At 49.6% G+C, this 20,257-nt stretch overlaps 1 protein-coding gene across 3 annotated transcripts in view; it reads right to left on the reverse strand.

Moving 5' to 3' along the window:
* Window positions 1–20,257, reverse strand: part of PRRC2C (proline rich coiled-coil 2C) — a 1,321,979-nt gene that overhangs the window by 538,526 nt on the left and 763,196 nt on the right. For all 3 annotated transcript variants that reach the window (XM_085601696.1, XM_085601697.1, XM_085601695.1), the window contains exon 21: window positions 19,665–19,913. In XM_085601696.1, coding sequence (XP_085457822.1) covers window positions 19,665–19,913 — 249 coding nt within the window. The remainder of the gene's footprint in view (window positions 1–19,664; window positions 19,914–20,257) is intronic.

The raw sequence follows: 20,257 nt of genomic DNA on the forward strand, positions 1-20,257 counted from the left end.
CTAACTGTTGCTAGTGTAGTGTAGCCCCAGCGATTCCCTAGGCCTAGGCCTATCCTATTTCCGTGACAGTGGTCCTTATACCACTTCTTTAGTATATGGTTTGCGTGGCCCCTAGGGCCTAACTGTATTACTTACCTGTGTGACTTAATGTATGCTTGAATAAGACTGTGTTGTACTTACCTCTAATCTCATAAAGAGTGCTGAGGGTTTGACTAGAATAAATACACTTTATTTTATATATATATCTGTTGTGGTGTCCTTTCATTTGGTATTCAAGGGATTATATATGGTTTCACAGCTGGCTTCACGTGTCATTCAGAGTTTAGCCTAAGACTGCTCTTGTCCATGCTACCACTAGGATAGCTGGTCTATGAGGTTGACTTTACAACCAATCACCATAAGGGTTGTTTGGACTGATATAAGGTGTACACTAGAACTAGTGACATCATACATCAGGCCAACTTCTCACACTGTCCACCAACACCAGATCGGTAAGTTGTCCGTGGGCCTGATTCCACTGTTGAGCTAGACATTCCTGTAAGGAACGCATTTGAAGGCGTGCGTAGGGTACTGAATATGCTACTTACCAGTATGCATCTGTTCTTGGCATGTAGGGCTGCTGACATTCATATCTGTGCATAGATCGCCGCCTAGTGTTGGGTCCGGATGATTGCACATTGTTGTCCTGGAAGAGTCTTTGAAGTATCACGAGATAGGTGACTCCTCCCCTGGACCACAGTGCGCATGGGCATCCTCTCCATCCTCAGATTGTTTTTCGCCATTGTGGTAGTGATGGAGTAGATACAGTAAGTGATGACCATGCTATACAGTAATTCTGAGTGCTGCAGCCGCTACAGGCGCCGGGGAGGAGGGTGGGCGATATGAATGTCAGCAGCCCTACATGCCAAGAACAGATGCATACTGGTAAGTAGCATATTCAGTTTGAGGCATGGGGGCTGCTGAATTCATATCTGTGCATAGAATACATAGCAGTACCTCCATTAGCGGCGGCTACCCGTGCCTGCTGCAGCAGTCTGAAAAAGAGTTTTGAGAACAGCCTGTCCTACAGCTGCCTGCTGTTTTGAGTGTACATCTACACAGTAGTGTTTGGTAAATGTATGTACAGTGGACCATGTAGCTGCTCTACATATTTCCTGTAAAGGAACGTTTCCTAGGAAAGCCATGGATGCCCCTAACTTTCGTGTTGAGTGGGCTCGTGGGGGAATCGTTAATGTGCGTTTAGCTTTTTGATAGCAAATTTTAATACATTTAACGATCCATCTGGCTATACCTGCTTTGGAAATGGCGTTGCCCTTGTGTTGTGGAGAAAAGTCAACGAAAAGTTGTTTTGTTTTCCTAAAGTCCTTAGTTCTGTCTATATAGTACATGAGGGCCCTCTTTACATCTAGTGTATGGAGCATTCTCTCTGCGACATTCTGTGGATTTTGAAAGAAAACAGGCAGTTCGATTGTTTGATTCATGTGGAACTGCGATATCACTTTGGGCATGATTTTGGGGTTGGTACGTAGTACAACCCTGTTTGCGTGAACCTGTATGAATGGCTCTTGAACGGTTAGTGCCTGGAGTTCACTAACTCTCCTCAAAGAAGTGATTGCTACTAGGAAAGCTACTTTCCAGGTGAGGAATTGAATCTCGCATGAGTGTAGAGGTTCAAAGGGTGGACCCATCAGGCGTGTGAGGACCAAGTTGAGGTTCCACGCCGGTGCCGGTGGGTGTCTTGGGGGAATTACTCGTTTGAGTCCCTCCAAGAAGGCTTTGATGGCAGGCACTCTGAATAAAGAGAGGTGCTGCCTGTTTTGGAGATAGGCTGCTATCGTGGTTAAATGGATACGTATTGAGTTGTATGCCAGATTGCATCGGCATCGGTGTAGGAGGTAACAGATGATGTTTTGAATGGATGCGTCCAGCGGGTTAATGTCATTGTTGTTGCAGTAAATGACAAACCTCTTCCATTTAGCCGCATAGCAAGCTCTGGTAGTGGGTCTCCTGGCCTCCTTGATGATATCCATACAGTCAGGTGGCAGGTTTAGGTAGCCAAACCCTAAGACTTCAGGAGCCAGATTGCCAGATTCAGCTGTTGCGGATCTGGGTGCTGAATCTCGCCATAGTTCTGCGTTAAAAGTGCGGGTTTGATCCGCAGCCTTTGATGCGGCACCACGGAAAGTTCTAGAAAGGTGGTGTACCATGGTTGGCGCGCCCAAGTGGGAGCAACTAGGATGAGTGTAAGTGAGTGTTGTCGCAGTTTGCGTGCCACTAGCGGTATTAATGGCGCTGGGGGAAAAGAATACGCAAATCTGCCGGACCAGTTCATCCATATCACATTGCCCTGTGACTGCGGATGTGGGAACCTGGCGGCAAAGCTTTGGCATTTTGCGTTTTCGTTAGTGGCGACTAGGTCTATCTCTGGATGACCCCACTGTTGGAAGTACGGTTGGAGTACTGACGGATGTAGCTCCCACTCGTGCATCTGGTGGCTGTGTCTGCTGAGCAGATCCGCCATCTGGTGTTCCGCCATGAGGAATATGTTCCTCTGAATGGCCCACTTCCACATGCTCTGAGCCAGATGAAACAACTGTGGAGAGTGTGTTCCTCCCTGCTTCTGTATGTAGTACATGGCAGTCATGTTGTCCATCCGGATCAACACGACTTTGTTGCACAAGTGTACTTTGAATGCCTTCATGGCTAGGAAGATTGCCATCAGTTCCAGAACGTTGATGTGCATCTTCTTTTGTTGCGTTGTCCATAGTCCCTGCACTGTGTAAGTGAGTACATGAGCTCCCCAACCCTGGAGGGAGGCGTCCGCTGTTGGTATTATTTGTGGAACAGGCTCTTGGAACGGTCGGCCCTTGCAAAGGTTTTGTGGATTCCACCAATGCAGAGAGTTGTATGCCCGACCGCTCACCAACACTAGGTCTTTTAATTGCCCGTGAGCCTGATTCCATTGACGTGCCAAGCACTCCTGAAGCGGGCGCATATGTAGTCTCGCGTGCGGGACTATGAAAATGCAGGAGGCCATCATGCCTATCAACTGCATGAACACTCGCGCAGGAAGGGAGTGTTGAGGTTTGAACTTTGAGATCAGCAGTTGCATGCTGTTGATCCTCACTAAATTTGGCTGAGCTGTGGCTGCCAGAGTGTTTATGATCGCGCCCAGGTACTGTCGTACGTGTGCGGGTTGGAGATGTGATTTTGGGTAATTTAGTGAGAATCCCAGATTGTGAAGAAGGTGAATGGTGAGGGACATGTGGCTGGCACATTGCTGGGCTGACTTTGCCTGAACAAGCCAGTCGTCCAGGTAAGGGAAGACGTGAATGTGTTGTCTCCGTAGATGTGCCGCCACTGTTGCTAGGCACTTGGTAAAGACCCTGGGTGCTGTTGTTACTCCGAAGGGGAGAACTTTGAACTGATAGTGATGCCCCTGAATAGTGAACCTGAGATATTTCCTGTGTGAAGGGTGTATGGGTATGTGGAAATACGCATCTTTTAGGTCCAGTGTGGCTAGGAAGTCTCCCTGACTGAGTAGCGGGAGAACCTGCTGTAGGGTGAGCATATGGAAATGCTCTGAGAGAATGTATCGGTTGAGGGGTCTCAGGTCTAGTATAGGTCTGAGCGACCCGTCCTTTTTTTGCGATTAAGTAGTACAGAGAGTACACACCAGTCCCCTGCTGGTTGACGGGCACGACCTCTATTGCACCTTTTTGCAGCATACTTAGCACTTCCTGCTGCAATAATGCCAAGCGCTCTACGAACATAGGACGGTGCTTTGGCGGTATGTTGGGTGGAGTCGACGTTAATTCGAGACAGTAACCGTGCTGGATAATGTCCCTGACCCACCTGTCTGTGGTGATGGTTTTCCATGCTGACAGGAACTGTTTGAGTCTCCCCCCGACAGGTGTTATGTGGTCGGGGGGCAGGGAGAGGGCGTCACTGTTTGTTTTTGGGGGAGGACCTGGTGTTGCCGTAACCACGTCCACTGCCCTTTGTGCTGGAGCCACGATATCCACCTCTGTTGGTTTTATCATAGGTACTTTGTGTGCCCCCTTTAGGGTACTGCTGCTGTGACCCCTGACCTCTAGCTGCTCCTCTATTCCCGGGGCGACGAAAGGAGCCACTACGAAACTGCTGCGTCTGCAGAGCCCCCATTGATTTCGCAGTGTCAGTGTCTTTTTTAATTTTCTCGAGGGTAGTGTCAACTTCAGGGCCAAATAAATAGTCTGGGTTGACCGGTTGATTTAGGATATTGTTCTGAATCTCCGGCTTGAAGCCTGAGATTCTCAACCATGCATGCCGTCTTAACATGACGCTTGTGTTGATTGCCCTCGCCGCTGTGTCGGCTGCATCCAGTGCGCACTTGATGGATGCATTGGTAAGGAGCTGTCCCTCTCTGATGAGGAGCTCCGCTGCCTCTTTATATTCATCTGGCAAATGTTGGAGTAGGGATTCTAGTGTGTCGTAGTGGGACCTATCATAACGGGCCAGGAGTGCCTGTGTGTTGGCAATGCGCCAGATGTTCGCTGCTTGCACTGCAATCCGTTTGCCTGATGTCTCCAGCACTTTGGACTCCTTGTCTGGGGGAGGAGCATCACCTGTTTGTGAGTGGGCTCTCTTGCGAGCATTAGCAACCACCATGGAGTCCAAAGGTAACTGACCCCTAATGTACATAGGGTCTCCGGGTGCAGGCTTGTATTTTTTTCAATCCTGGGGTTTAGCACCTGTGCCCTGGTTGTTTCTTTAAAAATGTATTTTGCAGGTTTGAGAACTCCTTTTAACATGGGCAGAGTCTTGACAGTTCTTTCGGAAGAGGCGAAAGTGTCCACCAAGAAGTCTTCTTCGACAGTGTCAGAATGGAGTTCTACTCCATGATTGGCAGCAGCCCGTTCTATGAGGGCATTAAAGGCAGCAGTGTCCTCTGTGGGAAATGTCTTTATGTTATAAAGCTGCGCGTCATGGGTATCTGGTGCGGTATCCTGGTCTGTGGGGTCATCCCATGCCTGATCTGGTTCTTGCAGGTGATCATCAGGATCGATATCCCCAGGGTAGGTGGTATCATCCCCTACATAGTCCTCTACTGCGCCTGCCTCTGAAGGCGTAGGAGAAAAGGACGGTGGATCCTGATGGAAGGGTTGAAAGTGTTCATGAAGCACTGGCTCTGACCCTGCCGGCAATTTGTGTTTGAGAGGAATTATGTAGGAGTCCAATCCCCTCTCTGGCGTGATTTTCCGCTTGCGGAGCATCAACCTACCAGTGTTGGCGTTGATAAATTGTGGCTGTGAAGGCTCGAGATCTGTTTGTCCAGTGGATGGGGACTGTGTCTGGCGGACACGTGTCCGAATCTCGAACAGTTTCGGCACCGTGGGCGGCGGCAACCCAAACGTGATGTTGGTCGGCGCCGAGGATGCCTTCGAAGCCTTGTGCGTGTCGGGACCCGACGTAGAGTGGAGGGCTGCCCGTTCTCTGATGCGTAGCAACGATGCCGAGACCTGTTGCACGGTGAACGCAGATGGCTCTTTGGAACCGGTCGGCACCTTGGAGGTAGGCGTCGAAGCGGCCCCCCGATTTGTTTGCAGTCATGGGGTCATCGAGCCGAAGGGAGGTATCGACGCTCGTTGGAGTCGATGACTTGGCAGGCGCCGCCGTCTTAGACGTCAACGCAGACGGGGTGGCCACCTTGACTTTGGTGGTTGGGGCCGATGTCTTCGGTGCCAGAGGCCGAGGCTCCTTGTGGGGACCGAGGGCCTTCTTCTTCGGCTCGGCACCCGTATCCGCTGCGGTGAGCTCGGCACCAAAATCCCTTTTTGCGCGGTCGGAGCCGATGACCTTTGCCGGCGTCGAAGGAGTGGAGGGCTTCGAGGCCTTCGAGCCCATCACAACCAGTTTCACTTTCGGTTTCGATGGAACTGGAGCGATGGGTGGTTTCGCTGAAGGGAATCCAGTCGTCTTCGATAATAATGGCTCTTGCGAAATGTTTGAGGCCGGGCCTGAAGGCGGGGCCGAAGAACCGGGAGATTGATCTTGGGTAAGGCCCGAAGGCGATCCCTCGACCTGAGCCTCATGACGACGTATTTTTTCGGCCTCCGTATCGACGGGTTGGCCTAGCTCCTCGCTGGAGCTATCTTCCTCGGCCCCAAAGGCCTCATCGTAGTCTCCTACCTCTTCGACGACGACTTCTCTCTGAAAGATCACCTCATCGTCGTCTTCCGATTGGGAATCGTGTTCGGAAGCGGGGCTGGAGTCTACGTCTTCCACGCTCTCGGCGTCCTCGTCTTCGGTGCTAAAGATGTTGGCCGGGGCAGGCGCCGATTGCTGCGCCTCCAATCTCGCTGCACGTCGGTTCCGGAGAGTCTTCTTCGAGCGGAATCGGGCACAGGCCATACATTTCGACTCATCGTGATCCGGTGAGAGACATTTGTTGCATACCGGGTGGACGTCGATGTGTGGGTATTTCGCGTGGCATAAAGGACACCTTTTGAATGGAGTCCTCGATTCCATCGTCGATCGAAGTTCGATGTTCGGACCAAGCAGGTCCGAAAAGCTGGAAGAAGGTGCTAAAGCACTAAAGAAACTAGTCGATACCGAACGGGAACAGTACCGACGATAACTAAAGGCCTTTTGGCCTTAAACTGAATTTTCCTAACTTGAGCTAAGATAAGCAAATCCGAACCCAACGGCGGAAAAAAACAATCTAAGGATGGAGAGGATGCCCATGCGCACTGTGGTCCAGGGGAGGAGTCACCTATCTCGTGATACTTCGAAGACTCTTCCAGGACAACAATGTGCAATCATCTGGACCCAACACTAGGCGGCGATCTATGCACAGATATGATTTCAGCAGCCCACATGCCTCGAACTATGGAGATACATGACGCCATCATGCCTAAGAGTTGCATGAACACTCTTGCGGGGAGAGAGTGTTGTGTTTGAAATGTTTCGATCAGACTTTGTATGTTGGCTATCCTGGCTATGCTGGGATAAGCTACGGCTTTGGCTGTGTCTATGGTGGCTCCCAGGTATTGTTGTACTTGGGAGGGTTGTAGTTGAGATTTGGGATAGTTGATGGTAAATCTCAAGTTGTGCAGTGTTTGAATAGTGCGGTGGGTGTGGTGAACGCATTGGTCTAGAGTGTTGGCTTTTATGAGCCAGTCGTCCAGGTAGGGGAAGACGTGGATTTGTTGTCTCCTGAGATATGCCGCCACAACTGCCAAGCACTTTGTGAACACCCTTGGTGCAGTTGTTACTCCGAATGGGAGAACTGTAAACTGATAGTGTTGACCGTCTACCACGAATCGTAGAAACTTCCTGTGAGTGGGATGCATAGGGATGTGAAAATATGCGTCCTTGAGGTCTAATGTGGCAAGGAAGTCTCCTTGTTGAAGTAATGGAAGGACCTGTTGGAGAGTGATCATGTGGAAATGATCTGATTGTATGTACTGGTTCAGTAGTCTGAGGTCCAGTATGGGTCTCAAGGTTTTGTCCTTTTTGGGAATGAGGAAGTATAGAGAATATACTCCTGTGCCCTGATGTTGTAGTGGAACAGGTTCTATTGCGCTTTTCTGAAGCAAAGACTGTATTTCCTGTTTGAGGAGCGTGAGGTGGTGAGACGTCATGGGACGGTGTCTGGGTGGTATGTTTGGGGGTGGGTTTATGAGTTCGAGGCAGTAGCCATATTGGGTAATTTGTCTTACCCACCTGTCTGTAGTGATGGTATTCCAGACAGGTAGGAACTGTTGAAGTCTGCCCCCGACTTGAGTGGAATGGTCTGGGGGGAGTGGTGGCAAGTCACTGTTTGGTGGCTGTAGAGGAACGGGTGTTGTTGTTGTTGCCCCGTCCCCGGCCTTTATTATTGTTTCCCCGATACCCTCCTCTAAAATATCCTTTGTTAGGGGATGTTTGACCTGATGTTTTGAAGGTGGAAGAGTTGTCTGTTCCCACATTTTTGGAAGCTCCTCTATAAAAGGAGTGACGAAAGGAGCCTCTGGGTTGAGTAGACTGCAATGCTCCCATAGATTTTGCAGTTTCATTATCTTTCTTCATTTTTTCCAGGGCAGTGTCCACTGCCGGGCCGAATAGTTGCTCCTGATTAAAGGGTTGAGCAAGAATGGAGGTTTGTACTTCCGGCTTGAAGCCGGAGATGCGCAGCCATGCGTGGCGTCTAAGCAATACGCTTGTGTTGACTGCCCTAGAGGCGGTGTCCGCTGCGTCTAATGCACATTTAATGGAGGCATTGGATATTAGTTTGCCTTCTTGTATGAGGTCAGTGGCCTGTGTTTTGAAAGGTTCAGGCAGGTGTTGCAAGAGGTCCTCCAGTTGATCATAATGGGCTCTATCATAACGAGCCAATAGGGCTTGTGTATTTGCGATACGCCAGTGGTTAGCCGCTTGAGCGGCAACCCTTTTGCCGGAAGCCTCCAGGAGTTTAGACTCCTTGTCTGGGGGCGGCGTGTCTCCGGTTGTTTGGGAGTTGGCCCTTTTTCTGGCATTGGAGACGGCTAGTGAGTCTAGGGGGAGTTGCGCCTTGATGTACGCAGGATCTTGTGGCGCTGGTCTGTATTTTTTCTCTATTCTGGGGTTGAGAACCCTGGCCCTGACAGGGTCTTTAAAAACCTCAGTGGCATGCTTTATCACTCCCTTAATCATGGGTAGAATGTGGACTGTTTTCTGGGACTGCTCAAAAGTGTCAAGTAGAAAATCCTCCTCAGGTGTGTCGGTGTGCATGGTGACACCATGAAACGACGCTGCTCTGTTAATAAGCTGACCGAACCCTAAATGGTCATCAGGAGGGGAGGGTTTTGAGGGGTATGGAGCGGGGTCAGGCACATCAGGTAAGTCCAGTCATCTACTGGTGCTGTGTCCTGGAGTGTAAAGGGATCAGTAGGATCAGTGGGATAAGTAAAGAAATCTGGGTCTCCCCCTCCCCCAAATTCATCATCATCCTGTGGAGGTGGTGTATGAGAAGGAGATTGTAGAGGTGCAGGCGGTGGGGGTGGGGGGGGATGGAATAGGAGGTAATGTGGGAGAGGAAGGACGTAAGGGTGAAGTGGCACAGTCCTCCTTCTTTGGAGGTGCTGGAGGAGGTGGTGAGTCCAGCTTCCTTTTCTTGTAGGGCACCGCTGTGACATGTCCAGTTTTTGGATTTATGTAAATCCGTTTTTGCTTAGGATCAGGTCGAAAGAGTTCCTCAGTGTCTGAAGGCGGCTGTGGCGCCGACTTTTTCGGGTCTTTATGGACATTTTTGGGTGCCGACGAGCCTTTCGGCGCCGAAGAACGTTTCGGTGCCGGTGGAGATGTCGGGACCGAGTGACGTTTCGGGTCCGATGGAGTTTTCGGTCTCGAAGCCTGCTTTGGTGCCGAAGGCACAATGACGTGAGGTTTGCTCGAGCCCGAGCCACCTGCAGGCTTACTTTTCTTCTGAGCCGGACCCGAGGGCGGGGCTTCAGAAGATGTTTTTGGATCGCGACTGGGCCCAGTTGGCAGAGTCTTGACCAATGTCTTTTTGGGTGGTGTTAGGGTAGGGGGGCTGGTACTCACAGGCTGCTCCGGATCTGAATCGTCGGCCTCGGACACGATTTGGAGATCTTCTGAGTCATCGTCAGGGACGTCCTGTGCAAAGAGGTCTTCTGGTTCCGGAACCAGCTTGGCCATGATATGGCGTCGAGCTCTCCGGTCCCGGATGGTTTTCTTCGAACGGAATGCGGCACAGGCTGGACAGCTGGATTCGTTGTGGTCTGGTGAAAGGCACAAATTACAGACCTCGTGGTGATCGCTATGAGGGAACTTTGCTCCACATTGGGGGCATTTTTTAAAAGGTGTCCTTTCCATCAGCCGCGCCCGGAGTCGGTCCGATATGGTTGTCGACGTCGAGTTTTGAAGTTATGAGAGTTGTAGGGATTGCTATAAGTTTTCTGCTGTAGCGGAAAAAAGATCATCCGAACCCAAATGCGGAAAAAAACAATCTGAGGATGGAGTGGATGCCCATGCGCACTTTTGTCCAGTGGAGGAGTCACCAATCTCGTGACCAAAGACTTCTTCCGAAGACAACAGCAACCTGCAATCATCCGAGCCCAACACCAGATGGCGATCTTATCCTTAGTGTGTGATCTGCAGCTCATATGCCTCGAACAATACGTTTTGGTTATTTCTGCGATGTTTAAAGAATATTCTTAGTTGAGAAAAATTTGGGGAGATAAAGTGTCAATGAGGAAAAGCAGGTCATCGGTTTCGAGGTAAGTACTCTGTCTTTGGAGTTGGGGTTCTGGGGTTAGACTCCGGGGTCTCCCATGGTCAGTGATGCACTGTTGTTGTACCCTCAGCGGTACTAGGGCGACCGGGTGCAGAGTGTTGAGGCCCAATGTTATACTATGGTGGATAGGGGGGCTCCAGTTGGTGGCTGCTGGCAAGCAGGCCACGGGGTTGTGGGAGCAAAGCTCCTAGGGTTTAGCTCAGCACACGTTGGGACCAAAGAAGCACCAAAGGTGCACCCTCAGCGGCACTAGGGCAGCCGGGTGCAGGGTGCTATTTGGAGGTCGGGTACCCTGTTGATTTCAATGGAGATTCTTCGGGACAAAGAAACACTGCAGGCTCAGGGACGAGGATCTTCCACGAGCGACCACCACTTCGAGGGGTAAGTTGGGATGTTGAGGGTTGGTTAGGCACCATTGGTTTGGGCACACAAGGCCGTGGGGGGTAGTGGTATCTTGGGACGTCGGATTTTCTTACCCGCTCTGGTCGCGGTAGGGGGGGCGTCCTCTGGATTGAGGCTGCAGGCGTCGTCAGGAGGCTTCAAGCAGGTCAGGGGTCTCCGGATCTCGGGTCAGGATCGCCTGGTGGACCTCCTCGTGGTGTTTTTCCACTCGAGCTCTGGCTCGGCGGGTGCAGTGTGGGCTGGATTTGCGGTTCCTGGCTGGCACCAGGAGCTGCAGTTTAAACACGTCCGGTGTTCACGGGAGAAACAGTCTGGAAAGTGAAGACAGGCAGGTCCTCCGGGGTTTGTGAGGTTGCTGGTTACGCTGGGGTTTTGCAGAAGCAAGTTCAAGGGGAGACAGGCCTGTAGGGCTGGGGCCAAGTCAGTGGGCTTTGTCCTCTTGTTAGCTCTGCACAGCTCTTCGTCGTACTTATTTTTTTTCTTGTTGTTGCTGGATCCGAGGAAGGAAGGTTCAGGGTGCCCCTAAATACTACATTTAGGGGCGTTACAGGTAGGTAAAGGGCAGGGACCAATGGGTCCCTTCCCTGGGGTGGGTACACCCCCTATTCTACCACTCTCCAGTGGGAGGGTGGCAGGAGCCTGTCCGTGGTTGGCTGGGTCCCCCCATCCTCAAGATGGTGGGGACGGGTAAGTTACTTACCTGTAATCCTAGTTCTCTTCCAGGGGTATCCTCATCAAAGTCATAAGCACTGAATATTCCCGCCCATGTGCGGGGACCCCGGAAATAATAAAATCATATATGTAAAAAACATACATATATACAGCTCTGTATATGTATAAACATATATTATTTTTTCCCAAGCAAATGCAGCCCCTAGAAAAGAAGGCTAGGCAATGTATAAATACACATCCAATAATACATATAGGTATAATAAAACACCTAAATCCCTTTTTTTTTTTTAATGAGGTAAACACTCATGAGAAAGCAAAAAAGAGAAAACTGTGTGAAACACAGATCTACAACACATTGCTAGCCTGCAGGCTGCATTGCAACACAATACCATAGAGACTGAAAAGCCCTGTATAGGTAAAAACTGGCACCGTGCCTTTAAGGCAGCCCTGGCTTCCATATCCCATCATGCCTCAGGGGTGACAGTTAGGTCAGTTGTTCTTTGCGGGACCGTAGTCCTAAACACAAAGATATATCCTTTCCCTAATGAATAATACACTTCTTCTCATTTGCCTGGGGAGGTGGGTGGGTTGCTTATGACTTTGATGAGGATACCCCTGGAAGAGAACTAGGATTACAGGTAAGTAACTTACCCTTCTCTTCCAGGGGATCCTCATCAATAGTCATAAGCACTGAATAGAGTAGCAAGCTCACCTTCCACCTGCAGGCAAATGAAAAAAAGGATTGTACCACACATGGAATAGGAAAATCATTAAAATGATTATGTATGGAACAGATTCCTCAAGGAGGCTTGTCCTACTTGAGTGTCTGCTCTGGTGTCCGAATCCAGACAATAGTGCCTGGTAAAGGTGTGAACAGATCTCCAAGTGGCTGCCTTGCAGATCTCGGAGAGTGGGACATTATTGAGAAAAGCCGCGGTAGCCGCTTTTCCTCTTGTCGAATGCGCTCTAGGGCGCGCCCCCAATGGTTTCTGAGCCAGTTGGTAGGCCAATGTAATACTTGAAACAATCCACCTAGCAATGGAACGTTTGGAAGCCGCAAAGCCCATACGGACAACCCCATAGTTCACAAACAATTGATCAGATTTCCTGACATTCTTAGTCCTATCTAGATAGAATTTTAGGACCCTTTTGACATCTAGAGAATGCAACGCCCTCTCTGCCGGAGAGGAGGGGTTGGGAAAAAAGGTTGGTAAGGAGATGGCTTGGTTTATATGAAACTCCGATACCACCTTAGGTAGGAACGAAGGATGAGTTCTCATCACCACCCTATTCAGATGAAAAATAGTGTAGGGCTCTTTAGAACAGAGGGCCTGTATCTCACTGACCCTCCGTGCTGAAGTGATGGCTATTAAAAATGCTGTCTTCCATGTGAGGTGCTGTAGGGTAGCCTTATGAATAGGCTCAAAAGGAGAACCCATGAGCTTTGACAGAACCAAGTTTAGCTCCCAGGAAGGAGAGGGACGTCTAACAGGGGATAGACTTTGAGTCCTTGCAAGAAATCCTTCACTACCTGCACTTTAAAAAATGACTGCTGTGAAGGCGAACGCCTGTATGCTGTTATGGCTGCTAGGTGAACCTTTATGGATGAAAATTTCAACCCTGCCCTCGCTAAATGTAGAAGATAGGGCAAAATTACATCCTCCTGGCATTTAGTGGGATCATAATGATGCTGAGCACACCATATATAAAACCTTTTCCACTTACAGAAGTAGGAGTGTCTTTTTGAAGGCCTCCTGGCTTCCTTCAGTATGGACATACACTCTTGAGGGAGGTTCAGATGGCCATACTGGAGGACTTCAGGAGCCATGCTGTTAAGCTCAGCGAGGGAAGGCTGGGATGGTAAATCTTCCCCCGCATCTTGGACAACAAGTCCGGCCTGCACGGCAGCCGCTTGTGGGGGCGGATCGACATGTGTAGGAGATTCGTGTACCACCACTGCCTCGGCCAGTCCGGTGCTATGAGGATCATCTTGGCAGATGAATTCTGCAACTTGGTCACCACCTTGGGGATTAGTGGGAGAGGCGGAAAAGCGTACACAAATGTCATTGACCAATTGATCAAAAGGGCATTCCCTAGGGATCCTGGTCGATGGTATCTTGAGGCGAAGCCTCGGCATTTTGTGTTTTGCTCGTCCGCGAAGAGGTCCACTTGCGGACGCCCCCATTCCCCGAAGATGTCTTCTAACACCTCGTCGTTTAGAACCCAGTCCTCTGGTTCTTGAAAATGCCGACTGAGTAAGTCCGCTTGCACGTTGAGTTCTCCTGGTAGGTGCACCGCTTTCAATGAGATGTTCCTTGCTAGGATCCAGTGCCACAGGGACTGAGCTTCCAGCGAGAGCGTTCTGGATCGAGTACCCCCCTGCTTGTTCAGGTAGTACATTGTGGTGGTATTGTCCGTCTGCACTAGAATGGTACTCGTCGTGATCGCAGGCAGGAACGCTTTGAGGGCTAGGTGGACTGCCCTGAGCTCCAGCATGTTGATGTGGTACAACTGCTCGCTGCTGGACCACTGTCCCTGAGTTTGCAGAGTCCCAAAATGCGCACCCCATCCCTGAAGGGATGCGTCGGTGATTAAGGTCTGAGTTGGGGGCTCTTGATGGAAGGGGATCCCCACTTGTAGATTCCTTGGCTTCAGCCACCACTTGACTGACTGTTTGGCTGCAGAGGAGAGGCAAACCTTTTCTTCCCACAGGGAGTTCCTTTGATCCCATTTTTCCTCGAGATCTTGCTGGAGAGGACGCATCCTTAGCCTGGCATTGGGCACTAGGAAGATGCAGGATGCCATGGCCCCTAGCAGAGATGAGATTTGCCTCGCCGACGACAGATTGCTGGTTATAATCTGTCTGCCTTTTAGAATAATGGATGACTGTCTTTCCTCCGAAGGAAACACTTTTCCTACTACGGAGTCTATAGTTGCACCCAGGTAGTGGATCCTCTGTGTTGGTGAAAAATTGGACTTTTTGGCATTCACTCTGAGACCCAACTTGCGACATAAGTTCAGGCATAGCGACAGCTGTGATCGCACATTCTGAGGCGATGAGCCCTTTATTAGCCAGTCGTCTAGGTAGGGATAGACGAAGACTCCTGCGCGCCTCAGAGCAGCCGCTACTACTGCCACGCATTTTGTGAATACTCGAGGAGCTGACTTTAGGCCAAATGGGAGGACTTTGAACTGATAGTGAGAGTTGCCTACCACAAACCTGAGAAATTTTCGATGATTCCGTAGGATGGGAATATGGAAATATGCGTCCTGAAGGTCCAGCGAACACATCCAATCGCCCATCCGGAGAAGAGGATATATTTGGTGGAGCGCCAGCATGCGAAATTTCTCCTTTCTTGTGTGTTTGTTCAGTATCCGTAGGTCTAAAATGGGTCTGAACTCTGCCTTCACACTCCTCTTTTGAATGAGAAAGTATCTGGAGTAAACTCCCTTTCCTCTTTGGTTTTTGGGTACCTTTTCTATTGCAGATTTGAGTAGAAGCGTCGCTACCTCTTCTCTGAGCTGCTTCAGATGCTGGGATGAATTGACAGGAGGAATCGATGGGGGGTGACTTCTGAAACGAAGCGAGTACCCATGACGCAGTATATGCAGGACCCACTTGTCCTTTGTGATGGACTGCCACTCTGGAAGATGATGTGCAACACTTCCTCCCACCGGAGCGGTGGACAGCATCGGAGGAAGCGGCTTCTCATTGCTTCCCCGGAGCTTTGTTTCCAGCATAAGACTGCCTGTTGTTACCCCGTCCCCTGGATGGCTTGCGGGACTGGTATTGCTGTTTCTTTTGACCTTGCTGGTCCTGGTTGTTTTGCCAATGAGGGGTTTGAACCCTCGGTTGGTAATTGCGCCTGTCATTTCCCTTGCGTCGTCGAAACTCTTTTCTCTTTTCAAGCCCGACGGCTTTCATGGTCTCCAGCTCTGCCTTCATACGGGCCATTTCTTCATCTGCATGGGACCCAAAAAGAGAACTACCGGAGAAAGGCAGATTTAATATTCTTGCCTGCGCTTCCGGTTTCAAGGCCGTCAATCTAAGCCAAGATGATCTTCTGGCTGTGACTCAGTGTGCATATTCATGCGCTGCCAGTGTTGCCCCGTCCGCCGCTGCACTTATGATCTGGTTAGAAACCAGACTTCCCTCATGCAAAATTTCTTCAAAGTCCCGTCTGTCCTCTGATGGAACTTTGTCAATGAACCTCTGAAGAGAGTCCCATAATGATCTATCATAGCGCCCCAGAAGCGCTGAGGCACTGGCCACCTTTAAGCTTGAGGATGCTGAGCCGCAAACTTTTCTCCCCCAGGAGTCTTGTGTCTTACTGTCCTTATCTGGTGGCACCGTTGAAGACCCAGCTACTGCATGTGTCTTCCTGGCAGCGGCGGTGATGACAGAGTCCGGTGGAGGATCTGATTTTAGGAATAGAGGATCCTCCGGAGCTGGACGGTACTTTTTTAGAATCCTCGCCGGCGCCGTTTTGGTGGTTGCAGGTGTGAGAAAAATATCCATTACTGGTTGCAACAAACCAGGGACTAATGGCAATAACGGGCGTGACACTGAGCGTTCATGAAGAGTTTCAAAGATTATGGATGAAGTCGTCTCCTGAACCGGCATAGGGATATTTAATTTTGTAGCTCCTCTACACAACACTTCCTGAAACGTAGAAATATCATCTACCGGAGATACCCGAGAGGGTTGCGTCTCCGAGAGTGTCGGTGAATAATCCCTTTTGGATGATCTGGAAGAAGGGGAGGTAGAAGGGGTTCTACGGCGGCTTTTCTCTGATCTGGTCGACTCTTCTGCGGGAGGAAGACCTGGATCGCCTTCTTGGTGTTCGAGAGTGACCTCGAGATTCTCTTCCCCGAGAACTTGGTCTGATCGGTCTCGCTGGGAATTCCATGCCCCTTAATCTTGTTAGCGATGCCCTTATTGCGTCGGGCATAGCAGAGTCCTGAGGCATCTCCCTTACGGGACTTTGAGGTACCGCATTGTCTTCCTCCTGCGAACTTTCCTCTCTTGCAGGTACAGGAGATTGATGCACAAGCTCTGGTGATTCGGATCTTGAACCTGAGCCCTCTGATCCTGAAGGCGAGATAGCTATAGGACGCGGTGACTCAGGAGTTGTATATATCAGTCTATGAGGAGATTTTCGCCTTGAGACTGGTCGAATCGTGAGGCGAACATGTGACACCTCCTGCGTACCCTCAGCAGAGGGCTGCCTCGACGGTGATAGGCCTATCACCGGAGATCTTGGACTCGAATCCTCGAGGCTCAGAGCTTCTTGTCTCGACGTCGAGATTATCTTCGACGGAGGCTTTATGTACCTCTCCAAAGCATTGGAGACCTGTGAGGACGGAGGCACCTGCCTCGACGTCGACTCCGACGGAGGCATCTGCCTCGACGTCGACTCCGACGGAGGCCCCTGCCTCGACGTCGGTCTTGACGGAGGCGCCTGCCTCGACGTCGACTCCGACAGAGGCTCCTGCCTCGACGTCGGCCTTGACGGAGGCGCCTGCCTCGACGTCGACTCCGACGGAGGCGCCTGCCTCGACGTCGTTCTTGACGGAGACTTCTGCCTCGACGTCGAATGCTCCGACGACGTCGAAAGCCTCTTCGCCGACGAACGATGTTTCCTCGACGGTGATCTTGATGGCGATCTTGGTCTCGACGTTGACTGTGGTGTAGATCGCCTACGTACTTCTTGCGACGTCGACTGATGTCTCGCCGACCTCGAACGATGTCTTTCCTTCGACGACGAACGATATCTCTGTGCAGACGTCGATCGATCCTCTCTTGACGTCGACAGATGCTTTATCGACGTTGAACTGTGGCGCCGAGTCCTCGACGCCGATCTTTTAGACTCCGTCGACGTCGAACGCATCCGCTTCGACGCTGAATCTAAAGTCGACGATGACTTTCTCTTTGCAGCATGACTTCCCCTTGACTCCTCACCTCTCAGCGACGATCCCGCCGCTGGAGTCTTCGACGCCGAGCCCGACGTCGATGGGGAGCAAACAGGGACCAACTGCTTCGACGTCGACCGTTCTGCTAAGCCGTACAGTCTAATCCTCTCCCTCTCCTTTAAAGTCCTTTTGGAAAGGTCTTCACAATGATGGCATGTTGCTGGAGAGTGAGAGTCCGGCAGACAGATAATACACACCTCATGTGTGTCTGAAGCAGCCTTCTTTTTTCCACAAGATGGACATGGAACAAATAAAGAAGGCATTTTTCTGACAAAACAGCAACAAAATTAGTCAGAAAAACACAATATACCAACTTCCTCTCAGATGTTATAAGAAGAAGTCCAAAAAATCTTTAAGTTGTAATAATTCTTGACTAAAGAGTCAAAAAAGAAGAGAGCTGAATTCCAGGGTCCTGACTGAAGGAGCCGGAAAGAACAACTGACCTAACTGTCACCCCTGAGGCATGATGGGATATGGAAGCCAGGGCTGCCTTAAAGGCACGGTGCCAGTTTTTACCTATACAGGGCTTTTCAGTCTCTATGGTATTGTGTTGCAATGCAGCCTGCAGGCTAGCAATGTGTTGTAGATCTGTGTTTCACACAGTTTTCTCATGAGTGTTTACCTCATTAAAAAAAAAAAAAAAAAAAAAAAAAGGATTTAGGTGTTTTATTATACCTATATGTATTATTGGATGTGTATTTATACATTGCCTAGCCTTCTTTTCTAGGGGCTGCATTTGCTTGGGAAAAAATAATATATGTTTATACATATACAGAGGTGTTTATATGTATGTTTTTTACATATATGATTTTATTATTTCCGGGGTCCCCGCACATGGGCGGGAATATTCAGTGCTTATGACTATTGATGAGGATCCCCTGGAAGAGAATCTAGGTTGTGCTTCACCTCGCCTCCCCCACCTTAGGGGTGGAGTTGGCAGAGATGGGCACACCCATCTTCCTCACGTGTTTTTCCCGCTGGTTCTCGCGCCCAAAGTGGGGGGTAGAACCAGTGGGGACCAGTTGCTGAAAGCAGCAAATGGTCTGGAGAGGCTAACAAAGGCGGCATGCCTTTGAAGCTTCTCCTTCGTGAACCCTGCCTATCCTGGGGGAGGAGGTTTGGCACCTTGTCACAGGATGTGCACGGTTTCAGGCCCCAGAGAGCAGCAAGCTCTCGACCCAGGGGTCCAGAAACATGTCTGGTGGTGGCAACCTGAGCAGCCACTCAGTCAAGTCACAAGAAGTTGGTCTCTAAGATGCCCTCTCTTGTGCATTTTACATTAAATCCCACACTGGCATCAGTGTGGGTTTAATGTGCTGAGAAGTTTGATACCAAACTTCCCAGTCTTTAGTGTAGCCATTATGGTGCTGTGGAGTCCGTAGAGACAAACTCCCAGCACCATATACTCTTTAATGGCAGCTCTGCACTTAGTGCCGAGGAATGGATTTGGGCACTGTAGGGGTACAGGACTCATGCACCTGTACCCTCACCACTGGCAAAGGGCACCAAGCTAGAGAGGTGACTGATGTATGCCAGGGCAGTGGTTTGTGGGCATGGCACACAGGTATGTGTGCCATGTCGACTCTTCACTTTGTTCTGCACCAAGGTACTCAGTCTGCAAAGGCAGTGAGTGAGTGTCTGGTCACAGTGCCCTGGGTACCTGTGGTACCATTTACCAGGGGCTGACATGTGGCCAGAGATGCCAATTGGGTTTAGGCTTCAATGCAGTTTCAGGGAAGGAACATAGGCCTAGATACCTGATTAGCAGGAGCCCAGGGCACACTCAAAGAAAATCAGCAATTCAGCAAAACGTAGGGGCATACCATGCAAGAAAGAGGGCACTTTCTCACACACTACTGTAAACAAATCGAAGTACATTTACAATTGCAACCCAAAGTGTGTTACAATCTGTACATTTACTGCAAGTACCTATCACTTACCTGTGCCAGGCTTACTTGGTTCTAGGAAATAAAATAACTAAAAGAATATTTTTATACAAAAACAATTAGTCTGAAGTTCAGTCTGAGTGTGTGAATTCATTTGTTGACTGAGTGTGTACAACAAATGCTGTGAGGTGCTATCTAACTTTACCTCTGCCTGCCTTTGGGGTTCCACTGGACTTTGTGCATACTATACCTCACTTTGGTATAGAATATACCGACCCAACTTCCTACAATGAGGAATCTGTGTCAGATGTAGTAATCTCTAAAAATTTGTATATAAAACTTTTTCCAACTCTTTCTTAAACTGAAGCACGGTTGAGCTAGTCCATTGAAGTAGGAATAGATAGTAAACAATAGGCTCTCACGTAATTGAAAAAGTACTTTTAGGAGACATCTTATTCAAGGAGAGAACCAACCTTCACATTCGGTCCAAATTCTGGTGCAGATACAGACAATGTACCAATTTCTGTCACCATCTCAGTTGCTGGCTTTGATTCTTTCACAATAACAGGGTCTGTAGAGTGGCCTGCAATTGGATTGGGCTTGTCTTGACCCTCTGAGTCAGTCTGTGGGATGTCTTTAACCTTCCGGTTCTTCATTGAACGCTCTTTTCCGATGGGACCTGGCTTGTGCTCCTTGTTGTCGGAGATGGTCTGATCCGGAAGCTACAAACAAAGCAACACATTTATCAGGTTTCTAGCCTACTAGGTTAAATATTCTTCCAAGTTTGGTCAAAGGCCTTTCGTAAATGACGTAGCTGATAGAACATATATGCTATGCATAAGAGCCAAGAGATTAGTTCTGATGTGATCATGTGTTCAACAAATACCATTTAACATAACCATTAGTTTAGAACGACCAAACAGAAGTTTAAAAATTATCCTACTTTTTAGTTGTAGTAAGTTGACGAGTTGTGTTCCTAACAGCTGGCATGATTACAGATTTGCAACAAATGTAGTACGATTTTAACAGGTTTTAAATACAAATTGCTTACATACGTGGCCTAAAA

Source organism: Triturus cristatus, chromosome 4_2, assembly GCF_964204655.1.
Source record: "Triturus cristatus chromosome 4_2, aTriCri1.1, whole genome shotgun sequence".
Lineage (NCBI taxonomy): Eukaryota > Metazoa > Chordata > Amphibia > Caudata > Salamandridae > Triturus > Triturus cristatus.